At 40.3% G+C, this 11,834-nt stretch overlaps 1 protein-coding gene across 1 annotated transcript in view; it reads right to left on the bottom strand.

The window, feature by feature from the left end:
- LOC107689556 (AT-rich interactive domain-containing protein 1A-like) overlaps positions 1-11,834 on the bottom strand; it is a 68,852-nt gene that overhangs the window by 32,710 nt on the left and 24,308 nt on the right. The window contains exons 2-4 of the mRNA XM_016487577.1: positions 10,668-10,880; positions 5,211-5,759; positions 4,965-5,081 (exon numbers count right to left, since the gene is read on the bottom strand). Coding sequence (XP_016343063.1) covers positions 4,965-5,081; positions 5,211-5,759; positions 10,668-10,880 — 879 coding nt within the window. The remainder of the gene's footprint in view (positions 1-4,964; positions 5,082-5,210; positions 5,760-10,667; positions 10,881-11,834) is intronic.

The raw sequence follows: 11,834 nt of genomic DNA, 5'->3' as shown, positions 1-11,834 counted from the left end.
CCATGATTTACTCACCCTCAAGCCATCCTAGGTGCATATGACTTTCTTCTTTCAGACGAATACAATCGGAGTTATATTAAAACATGTCCTGGCTCTTCCAAGCTTTATAATGGCAGTGAATGGGGGTTGAGATTTTGAAGCCCAAAAAAGTGCATCCATTTATCATTAAAAGTGCTCCACACAGCTCCGGGGGGTTAATAAAGGCCTCCTGAATATTTTTACATATCAAAGACTGCACACGATTATGATAGTGTGATGCATCACAATCTATTGAATTGTTACACACAAAATATTCCAATCCCATTTTCTCTTAGCGTCTCTCTTGTGTTCCCAACGGGCCGGGCCCCTCTGAGTCGGAATTACTACTCCATAAAACATTTCCACTGGGAGAAAGGGGGGAAAAACGAGCGAGTGTGTGACTAACATGTGACCTTCCCATCCAGGCCCGAGCACACTGACTAAATATACATCTCAGAATAAGATGCCGCCAAAAGATTATGGACAAAGGTTTAAGTGACGATTCAAACGGAGCACTTACAGAGGATTTTGACTTGGAAAGAAAGAGTGTGAGAGAGAGATAATAGCAGTGGGGGAAGTGAGGGGCTGAGGGTGACGGACCCCTGAAGTCACGGCGGAGTTTAGCAGTACAGGGGGGGGGCGGATACTGCTTCGGATTAGCCGCACTTTGAGGAAGGGCCACAAAAGGCTGTTAGAAAGGAACTGGAGGAGATTAGAAGCGACTGGAGGGAGTGTTCATGTTCTCTCACACACAGAGAGGATATATCACTTCCAGGGCGTCCCACAACTGAAATCCCAGGCTACTGGAAATCTCCCCCCGTGCCAGATCTCTGTCGTTCGTATACGCAGACATAAACACCATTATCATCAACCAAATGGAAGAGGATTTGATTTTATCCTCGACTGATATGAACCACACTGCATTGAGATTAATTTGGGAAATGAAAAAGAAAAAGCAGAATTCAAAACTAATTAATCAGGATCACGGCAAAAGATGCCCAGTCTTTCTGCCGATGAAGACACAATCTGGAGAATCAGTTTTTTTGGATTCAGATCCTCCCCAGGATTTGATCGGCTCCAGCTTTCTGTCGTTTTCCATCTCGGCGCGTATCAGCATACATATGACAGAGACATTATGGTAAACCAGAGCGCGTCTACGGAGGACTATGCCAAATGGGTATTAAGAAAGACAAATGCAAGCTCATGAAAAGCTGTCTGAATGCAGAATCTTGCCAACAAAAACCCACAAGTCCAATTATTTTTTGTTGTCAATATAACTGCCAATCACAGAATGTGGCTTCTCATTTACTTACATTTCATATAGTGAGAGGGGCCTTCGAATATTGTGGACATTGGAGGGCCTTCAAGTCAAAAAGGTTGATGACCACTGCTTTAACATCTACAACTGAGCCAACATCAGTAGCAGACAGCAGGTAACATGCAGCTATTATCAATTATTGCTCTATCAGTATTGCTCTGCATCACCAGGTCTGCTTGTATTGTACAGGTGTTTTCGCAACTGTGTTTTGAAGGCTAATCTCAGCCTGGACTGACCAGTTACTGCTTAATCCATTAACAAGATTTTAGAAAAGTACTAGTAATATCAGTATCCCTGCACATTATACATGTATGTGTGTGGCCTCACTGACGTCAGACCAAAGAGAAAATGGATTCATAGGTGAAGCAAGTTACATTTAAGATGATTAAAAAAAAAAGACCATTTTATTCTTTGGAATAATGTAGGCTGATAAAGTAAACGGAAATTAATTCTGACTTCATGTCAAAGCACCAATTTAGTTTTACTGATAACATGCACAAAACAAAATGCTGCCTTTATAAATTCGGCTACAGCAGGCACTGCTGAATCAAACGGTCAGGAATGCTATAAATATCGTTCAGTGGAGACAACATGACATACACGAGAACAAACAGTTCACAAAGAGCTGACAAAGTGTGCGGTTGCTAGACGTGTTCATTCGTTGCGATGTGAAGCAACGATTATCAGGAAACCAGCTCAACCAGTCAAACTGGTCCCTATTCAGTCGCTGAAAAGTCTCTGTAGTTGGCAGCTTCAATCCACATCGACGTGCATGAAATCAGTCCTCAAAACCCAACAAATGAAGACTTGCCCTAAAAGACCCAGAAGTCTCATTAGGATATTTCCAGGAGGCGAAAGAACTATATTTTTGTATCAGGACTTAATCCTTGTAGACTCTAAAGCAGCAAGGAGTTCCATGTGTAGACCTTAAAACAAATAAACCATGTAACAATACGAATAAGCCCAGTATCGCTTCTCAGCATGGTAGTACCATTAAGCTTCTAGTAGTTTTTGTTACACAGCTGGATAATGCACTCGCAGGTCAGGTAGTGATTTGGAGGTGTTGTGCCTTTGGTGTCGGCTGGGCTAAAGTTAGCAGTAGGGGCTAATCTACCATGAGAGCAGAGCATGAGGGAGATGTTAGTGGTAGAAGGGGGTCAATCGAGGGCTACATTACTGCCTTTCCCGCAGGCAACCGTGGGGATTCCTGGGATTGAATAAAATCTCAGCCAATCTCAGTCACAGGCTACGTAAGAGCAAAATAAATAAATAAATAAATAAATAAGAGGAAATCACATCCTGAGGGCATCCCCCACCGGCAGAGACTGAATGATCTCGGTTCACTCACGCCTCTTTTACCTTCTCCAGCCCTCCAGCTCTCTATTAGACACCTCTCTCTCTCTCTCTCTCTCATTAATTATCGCAATTCATTTGGAAATTTCGGAGACACTGTTGCTCTGAATGAGCTATTTGTATCTGCTAACCTATAAACATACACACACCATATCCTGAATGTTTTTCACCCTGACAGATGATGTGCACACCTTGGAGTTTTCACTGGCCTGGTTTCCAAAAGCAACTAATCTCGCATGGCCGACTTTTGGCGTCCATGCTTATCTTGGACTGGAAGTAACCTTGTGACCAACATGTAGCACGATATAAGGTCTATGCTGGGTAAATCAGAAAAGTCAGTACCACCACAATAACATTCAGGTGCAAAAAAAAAAAAACGCTTTCACAGAGTGATGCAATGTTCTGCAGAGTTTAGCTCTGTGTGCTCCAACACACTTCACACAGAACGCATTTTTCCATTCCAATGCGCTGCATTTCCATTGCTTTTCTTTGTAAACGCACTAAACAGACGTCTATGACCGTTGCGCTCGCGTCTCATGTCTTTTGCAGCGCCTCACACATGACCGCCGCGTTTTTAAGACGCCGTGTCAAGTTTTCAGCTTTTACACGCAGCGTCGCTCATGTCAGTTCCAAAACAGTGGACCAATCAGAAGACCCCGGAGGCAGGGCAAGAGCTGTGAACTTTTGTTTACAGAAGCAAGTTGGCATGGAAATGTTTTATCTGATGGCAACATGGCGGAGGAGGCGTTCTGTGCTGCGCTTTTTAAAAAACCATTCCTGATCTCTGCTTCTCACACTTTTAGACGTGTTTTGTGTGAACAGCCCCTTACCTGTAAGTGTCTAGTAACCCTGAAGCCCATGATTAGCTCGTTCAGTTGTGTTTTCTTAGGACTGGAGCTAAACTCTGCAGGAGAAGGGACCTTTAGGAGCAGGACTGGACACCATGAATTAGGAACGTAGTTTACGGTTTCTACTACCTGCCCCAAAACTCACGAATCTTACAGAGTTAGATTCAAACGAAACCTTTACTCTCCCAATCCCTGTATAGCAGTATTTCCAAACCCTGTTCGTAGAGTAGGGCCCTATGATTTCCATGATGCGGAAAACACGTACTGAATCGTGGAATCCAGTCATAAAAATGGAATTTACTGTGTAACGCAGAATGTCACAATTTGCCAAATTTTGGACTAATAAATCGAAAGTAGGTCACTTCACTTGAATCAGATTGCGAAAAGGACTCGTGTCTGTGAATATTAAACCGCAAAAAGACTTTTAAATATGAGTCCTGCATGTTCTGCGTGTCTCTGTGTGAATGAATGGCGCAGACTACACACATCCTGAAGCGTGCCATCTCACTAAACGAGGACATGAATATATGAACGTTGTCTCCAGAACTTGAAAGAAACTTGTGAAACAAATATATTACTTACATTATTATTAAAACTTAATTTTTTTTAAGGAATAATCTACATTTTTCTTCACGTTTTAACAGTACAACTGTTGTGCAGCACTTAGTTTGGCAAAAAGTTGAAAGGGTTTAATTTTCATTGGATTACAAGAAAAATTGTATTCATGCTTTATGCCTTCATTGGATTACCAGAAAAAAAAAAAAAAAAAAAACGTATTTCATTTAGGACCCTAAAATGTGTAATTTTTAACTTGTAATAAATTGCTGTTAACTTGTATAAGTTTCATGATTTCAAGACATGCTTTTTGATTAATAAACTTTAATTTAACCATTAAAATGGAGTACAGAAAAATAAAAATGGTGGGAAAAAAACCGGAATCCAGACAAAATTTCAATGGAAAAAAACGGATTTCATAGGGCCCTAGTAGAGGCACCCGAACAGTACACATTTTCCATTTCAGCTCTTGGAGTCTGAACTGAAGAGCTGATGTTTGATTAGGAAGAGTTTGAAAGTGTGCAGTGTTAGAGGGGACCTCCAGGAACAAGGCTGTGAAACACTTCTGGATAGTTTTATCTATGACTACAGTCGTCCAGCCAATTACTATCCTAAAGAAAAAGACAGTCGCCCAGTGATTTGAGACACAAGTGGAGACTGGATAAGTTTTTATATGCTGCCTGTGATAGTCAACTAAAGACATTCCGTTGAACATCCAAAGCACATTGCATAGAGTCAATGCTTGTAAAGAATGAGTTACCACTACAAAAGTGATTTCCTCGTCAGGACAGCTTATCTTTAAGCACCTTAAACCGTTTTGTAAGCTAGCACGGCATGAGGTTAGTCTGGTTTGAAAGCCTCATGGGACTCACAGGCAGGCTGGAGGGTCGTCCCTGCATGGTCTCCTCTGGACCGCCCTTCACGGACCCCATGGGCTGATTGGAGGAAGGAGCTGAAGACTGAGAGCTGAAGGAGTCTTGAGACAGCTCCTGAGGAATAAAGTCAGGACAACTAAATGTAGAAGCACTTCTGAAAGGGCAACAAGGATAGCGTTCACCGACGCAACTCCAAGTAAGTAAAACGCTGTTAAAACCCACCTTATTGATTTTGGTTTTTACCTGAGGTGGCGGAGGAAAGCGCTGGAAGGGCGACTGCTGCTGCTGCTGAGACTGCAGTGGAGGGGTTTGGGAGTAAGGTGAGGGCTGACCCTGTCCTGAAGCTTGCTGGGATGACGGAGGGGGCGCCGAGACGGGCGGCTGCGATTGTGGCGGGCCTTGCGGCTGTTGTGAGGGCCCCTGCTGCTGAGGAGGCTGCCCTGGACCGGAAGGTGGTTGAGTGTATCCGGGCTGCGACCCCTGCTGGCCCTGAGACGGACCCTGTGACTGAGGGGGACCCTGGGACTGGGGGAAGGCTGGCTGTCCCGACTGTGGCTGTGGAGTCTGGGAGTATGGAGGCTGGCCCTGAGGGGGAACGTAAGGGGGCCCACTCTGGCCATGGGGAGGGCCAGGGGGTTGCTGGGAGTAAGGGGGCTGAGAGGCCGCTCCAGTGGAGGGCTGCTGGGGGTATGGAGACGGCTGGGGGCCTCCGTGAGGTGAAGGGCCCTGTTGTCCGTAGTAGCCACCTTGGTTCTGAGCATAACCACTGGGGCCATGCTGTCCAAAGCCAATCTATAGAGAAAAAAACACAGCAGGAACCAAAGAGTGCATCAATTAAAAAGCAAACAATAATTTTGCAATGTAGAGCTATAAACTAGAGACACTGATATATCTGTGATCATTTGTAATTGTTGGCGTGTGCTTAAATTCCTGATCACAATGCATGCAAATCAGAGCTGGTTATTGGCACCGATTTGCTGATCTGATTCAGATTCACAGACTATCGATTTCACATTGATCATATATATAAAATGCAAACGTACATATGACTATTATTTTGATTGAACATTTGCATGTGTGTTCAGTGTCATATTTGATACATCAGGATTTTATGGCTCATGTTAGTATAATATAGTAAGAAAAAAGACCTCATACTTGAGGGAAAAAAAATATATATATAAAACAAAATGCAATGCAATACAATGATTGAGAAATGAACAAATAATCGTTCTTCAAAAGCCTGATCATATTTGATATTCAACACGATTTTTCTAAAGCGATGTCTAGATAATCAAGTAAACCTAGTAAGTCCAGAAGTGTTTGTTCTGAAATATTACGAACAATAAAAAAGTTATGCTTAGCTTTATTTTAACAGCATTTCTCTAGATTTGTAATGAGGAGCATGTTATAAATAATATTATCAACTACACACAAAACATGAAGTTCTTTCTTCATGCCAAATTATTTTTAAAAAAAAAGCACTAAAAATCTTACAGAATAAAGTGTTTAGTTAGTTTAGCAGTATTATTTGTACTAAAAGTAGCAGTTCCCTAGCTTCTAAACATTCTTTTGAATTATTGAATTTTTTTTTAATTAAATCATTATTGTTTGTTTGCATGTTTTCATGATTTCAAAAGTTCTGATTAAAGTGTTTTCCACTCAAGCTTTTGTCATGTGTGCGCGGAGAGGAAAGCACAGCACAGGGAACTGCTTGGAAATTGTAACCCGCAACACTTTCAGTGAAAGGGGTGAACTGACACTCAGTTTAGAGCCAGCGTAACCCGTAAATAAAACTGAAACAGATGAGTGTAAGAGGTGCAGGCCCAGTCCGCAACCAGCAATACAGCAGACTCACTACAAACAAAAACTTCACTGGCTATTTCAAGCATCCACTGGAAATATATAATAAGAAGCCCTGGTGCAATGTTTTTATTATTAATATTCAAAAATGAACACAAAAGCGCAGTGGCATAATTGTAGTGGATTGTTTGTTGCTGTGTTCTATGTTTACTTCTGTATTTTGGTGTATATGCTTACATTTTGTACAGCACTTTGGCCAACAGCTGTTGTTTTTAAATGTGCTTTATAAATAAATATGACTGACTGACTGACAAAAGGCCAATGTAAATTCATAATCACTCATGATCAGTTATGGGTCATAATATTTTCATGTTTATTGGTATCAGCAAAAATTTGTATTATAATGATGAGAATCAAGTTGGCAAGGGAGCGTATAAAACAGGAGTTAATGTAAGTACATTGTGAGATGTGTTCATTCACACTCTGAAACGGCTCACAATGGCAGCAAAGAGACATATTTTAGGTTTCAGGAGGACAGAGGTCAGTGTTTTCTACAGAGCTCTTATCCATCTGAAGGACCGGTGTGCAAACAGGCTTTCAGGGAAATGCTTGCATTTCATTACTTTCAGTCAGCATTCAAAAAAATGTGACCTTGCTGGAGAGTGTACCGTGTGACACAAAAGCCTGATGGTGACAAGCTGGGCACTTTCCCTCTCAAGGAGAAAGGAAATATGAAAATGGGGAAAAAAACCCTCTGACAGGGAGGTTTAATAAAAACAACCTGAAGTGCATGCTCTATGCCACTCTACAAATGGATGGCACACCAGTGCATCTGCTTACTCGACACAAGCACAATGAGGCACCCGGCGCAGACAACAGGATGAAGAAAGAGGCACTTGAAGACCACCACACACAAACCTTCAGACGTGCGAGGAAATCCCCACGTGACAAACCTGAGCTTCTCTGTGACCTCATAACCACCTTCTTTGAAAGCACAGATGAAAAGACCCATGAGCTCATGCTGCAATGATCAAGAATGTCTTAAGAGCATCAGAAGCCTTCAGGTTCAAGCTGAGACTCTGAAAAACAAAAATCTGGCAGCAGAGGAAAAGGTCTGCCGTTTATTCAGCTGCAGCGATAGGGATTTCCTGGGTTTCTTCTGCGAGGCGTATTTGGAGTTTCAGCGCGAGAGCGCCCTCTGGCCTCCGGATGGAGATTTACTACTGATCACAGAACCGTGCATCACTGAAAGATACGCATGACAATCACAGCTTCTGTCGAATCGCGATCTCGATTCCATTTCGATTTATCGTGCAGCCCTACTGCCCACTATATAAACGAACAGAATGGCTGGGCCTGAATTCTACTGTATGGAGCTAAAATAGTCTAAATTTTTTTTCTACCATTTTGAATAATGTACCAAATAGCTTCTGGCCCTTATTGACCTCCAATAGTAGCTCTCCCCTCCCCCCTCCTTCTGTGTCTGTGATGTTTTAATGCACCAGCAACACGTGCTACTGCAGAGTGATGGAAAGGGTCTCTTTAACAACCCATTGAGCAAAGGTGATTTGTAAAATTGTATTTATTTTTTTATTAAACTAAACAAAGTGCAAGCTTGTATGTGAAAATCGTCACTTGAAGTCATACCTTCATCTCAGAGTGAACATTTCTGACAACTGAGTTTTGGTGATACCTACTGAACGTTATTTTTGTCATCATTTTTTTCTGTTTGGACGATATGTCAGAAAATAAACGCTGACAGATATTGGTTTTTTTGACAGCGATGCCGATATCTTGGAAAGCAGGGTGGCCGACATAAAGTAGATATAATTATATTTATTTTAATTCATATTTAAGAAATTTGAAATAATTTGAAAATGGATTAAAAAATACATTTGTAAAATAAACATACTTATACTTTAGATGACAAAGTATTTTCCACAAATAAATAAATATTTAATAAAAATATAATTAAAAAGGAAGTAAACTGTAACCAACAGGGCACTCAGTATTCTGGTAAGTTTGTGTGCTAAGGTATCACTCATTTTACATACAGCACACAGTGGAAATGACATGAATATGACAGTGGGCAAATGCATAAAGCGCAGCATAATTTGAAATCATGATTTTAATGTTTAAAGCATTCAGTTTGCACTGACCGAAAGTCACGCAGCGAACACGCGATCGTGCAGGTCACATGCACACTTCACGATCAAGTTTGCAAGGTTTGTGAAATTTAATTTCCATTAGCCATTCAAAGATTTGTTTAAATGATGTAAATACGTATTTGCTGAATGCTGACGGCAAACGAGAAAGTATAATGTTTGCCTTTCTATTACTAATAATATAAAAGCAATCGTTATAATACTTTTTGTATACATTTTAATTCCTTTGTTTAACCGTTCTATCTGATTATTAGACAGACTTCTATCTGTATTAGACAGAACTGTTAACGACAATGGCGAACAAGAGGGAGAATGTGAGCATTGTGTGCTCAGGCGCTGCCACTCTCAGCGCCGTCAAAATAAAAGTCCCACCTCGAACGCATTGGCCAAACAGAAAAACTTATCGGCCAATGCCGATAATTGAAAAATGCCAAATGTCGACCGATATATCGGCCTTGGCGTTATATCGGTCGACCACTACTTTTGTCGACATATGGGACTTTATTTTGACAGATCTTATTTCTCCAGTTATCCATCTCCGTTAGTTTATTTCCTCTGTTTAAAAGTTCTGACGAATAAATTATTACACAGAACTTTTAAACAAAGTTATTAAGGGCTATACTGATAGCGTTTGCTTTTGTTATTATTATCAGAAAGGCAAACACTACAATACTTACTCATCTACTGTCAATACACATTTCATTTGAACAAGTCTTTGGATATCTAATAATCGTTTAATTTTACTAACCCTGCAAACTTAGCAAAATCCAGCTGTCATTAAACAGTTTTTTTTATTTGTGAAAAACACTATAAAAGAACTACAGAATCAAGAAGTTGCCATCTTAAGAAAAAAAAAAAAGGTAAAAAAAAAAACTAATTTTTTTACAGATTTATCAAGTTCATTTTTTATATTTGTTAATTTTCAAATTATACAATTTAGTAAATATATAGTAAATTAATAAAATATAGATTTAATTTCAGCAAGTGTTATGCATGTGCTTTTACCATCTTTAAATTAAATATTGTGATAACTTTCACCATTGTTCAAAAATTTGGGGTCAGTAAGATTTTTAATGTTTTTTAAAATAGTTTCTTCTGCTCATCAAGACTGCATTTATTTGATCAAAAATACAGAAAAAAACAGTAGTATTATGAAATATTACAATTTAAAATAAATAAAAATAAAATAAAAAGACTAATATGCTAAGAAAATATTTTTATTTTGAATAAATGCTGTTCTTTTCACCGGTTTATTCATCAAAGAATCCTGAAAACACTATCACAGTTTAAAAAAAAATATATTATGCAGCACAATAGTTTCCAACATTGATGATAATAATAAGTCCTCATATTATACTGATTTCCAAAGGATCATGTGACACTGAAGACTGGAGTAATGATGTTGAAAATTCAGCTTTGATCACAGCAATAAATTATATTTTAAAGTATATTAAGATAGAAAACCATTATTTTAACTTTTAATCATTTCACAATATCACTCTTCTGTAGTGATACAGAAGAGTGATAAAAAATATGGAATATTGTTTCCATATTTTTGATCATATAAATGCAGCCTTGATGAGCAGAAGAAACTTATTTTAAAAAACAAAACAAAACAAAACATTAAAAATCTTCCTGTGTATATCGATTTTATATTGGCTATCGTCTCTCTAAATTGCTCTCAGCATCAGCCATCCAAAAACCCAAAAAAAAAACATGAATACGCTGAACTGACCTGTTGTCCGTACTGTATTCCGCTCATGCTTCCGGGAGTGCGGCCCTGCATGCTCATAGGATACCTCTGGGGTCCCGGGGCACCGTAACCCTGTCCTGGGTAAGGAGGACCCTGCTGGGAGCCAGGGGGAGGCCCCTGCTGCTGAGAGTAGGGGTTTCCACCACCATAATGTTGCCCTCGAATTTTACCCACCTGGTCCATGGGGCCTGGAGGCTGAAAGAGACAAAGAGAACGACAGTAAGCACTAATAATTCAGCGGCACGGTACAAAATCAGCTGGTGCCATACAGGAGGAGAAATTACTGTGGTACGTTTCATTGAGCCGACTGAACACCAAGCATTCGAGTCATTCATTTTCTGAAAGCATTCACTTAGGCATCTCTGGTTAAGATGAAGTCAATGGTGATCAATATCAAGAGAGGCTTGTTTCCGCTGTTAAGACTGAAAACAATCACAATGCCATATAACAGAGAATTAGCCGGAGCACAGCAAAGGCACACCAGCCCAAATCAAAAATAGATCCGTATGCTTCAAACACAGTGCCAGTGAAGGGAGGGGAAACTGGCAGTGAATGAATGAGAGAATGAAAGCAGCAGTTCAGCCTGCCAGGGGCTGGAGATTGGATGAACGGTCAACTTCCCTTTGAAAACAGACAAGAGGAAACAGAATAAAGTCTTTGGGACTGCGGGACTGGAAGACGGTGCGTGGGAATTACACAAAGATGACAGGGGCGGAAACGGAGATCATAAACTAGAGATGCACCGATTGCAATTTTCTTGGCCGATACCGATTTTTTGTTAGTGTGATCTGCCGATTCCGATTTTCTTTTGTTCTTTGATTAACATGACAGACAGCAGCATAAATATTGGACTGCGGTCCCTTTAAGAGTTTATCCATGGACCCAATATACTGTTACACAACATGCGTTCTCTTTCTCAACTATTTAACATTACAAAACTGACTGAGTTTAACTGGATACTCGCCAAAACGGGCATTCTGACATATTTTTTTTAATGTATTTGAACGTTTTAGCGCAGTTAGCTACTCATTTTGGTATTTGTGGCTCACAAGCTGTTTGAGACTGAGCGCGGCTTGAGCGCTCCACTAATACTGATCAGTGGTGGTGCGCGCGCTTTTAGTGTAAGCGCGAAACCTGCGGGAATTACTA

This window comes from Sinocyclocheilus anshuiensis, unplaced genomic scaffold (genome assembly GCF_001515605.1).
Source record: "Sinocyclocheilus anshuiensis isolate Anshui unplaced genomic scaffold, SAMN03320099.WGS_v1.1 scaffold369, whole genome shotgun sequence".
Taxonomy (NCBI): domain Eukaryota; kingdom Metazoa; phylum Chordata; class Actinopteri; order Cypriniformes; family Cyprinidae; genus Sinocyclocheilus; species Sinocyclocheilus anshuiensis.
The sequence above is the reverse complement of the archived record's forward strand: the minus strand, read 5'-3'. Positions and strand labels throughout refer to the sequence as shown.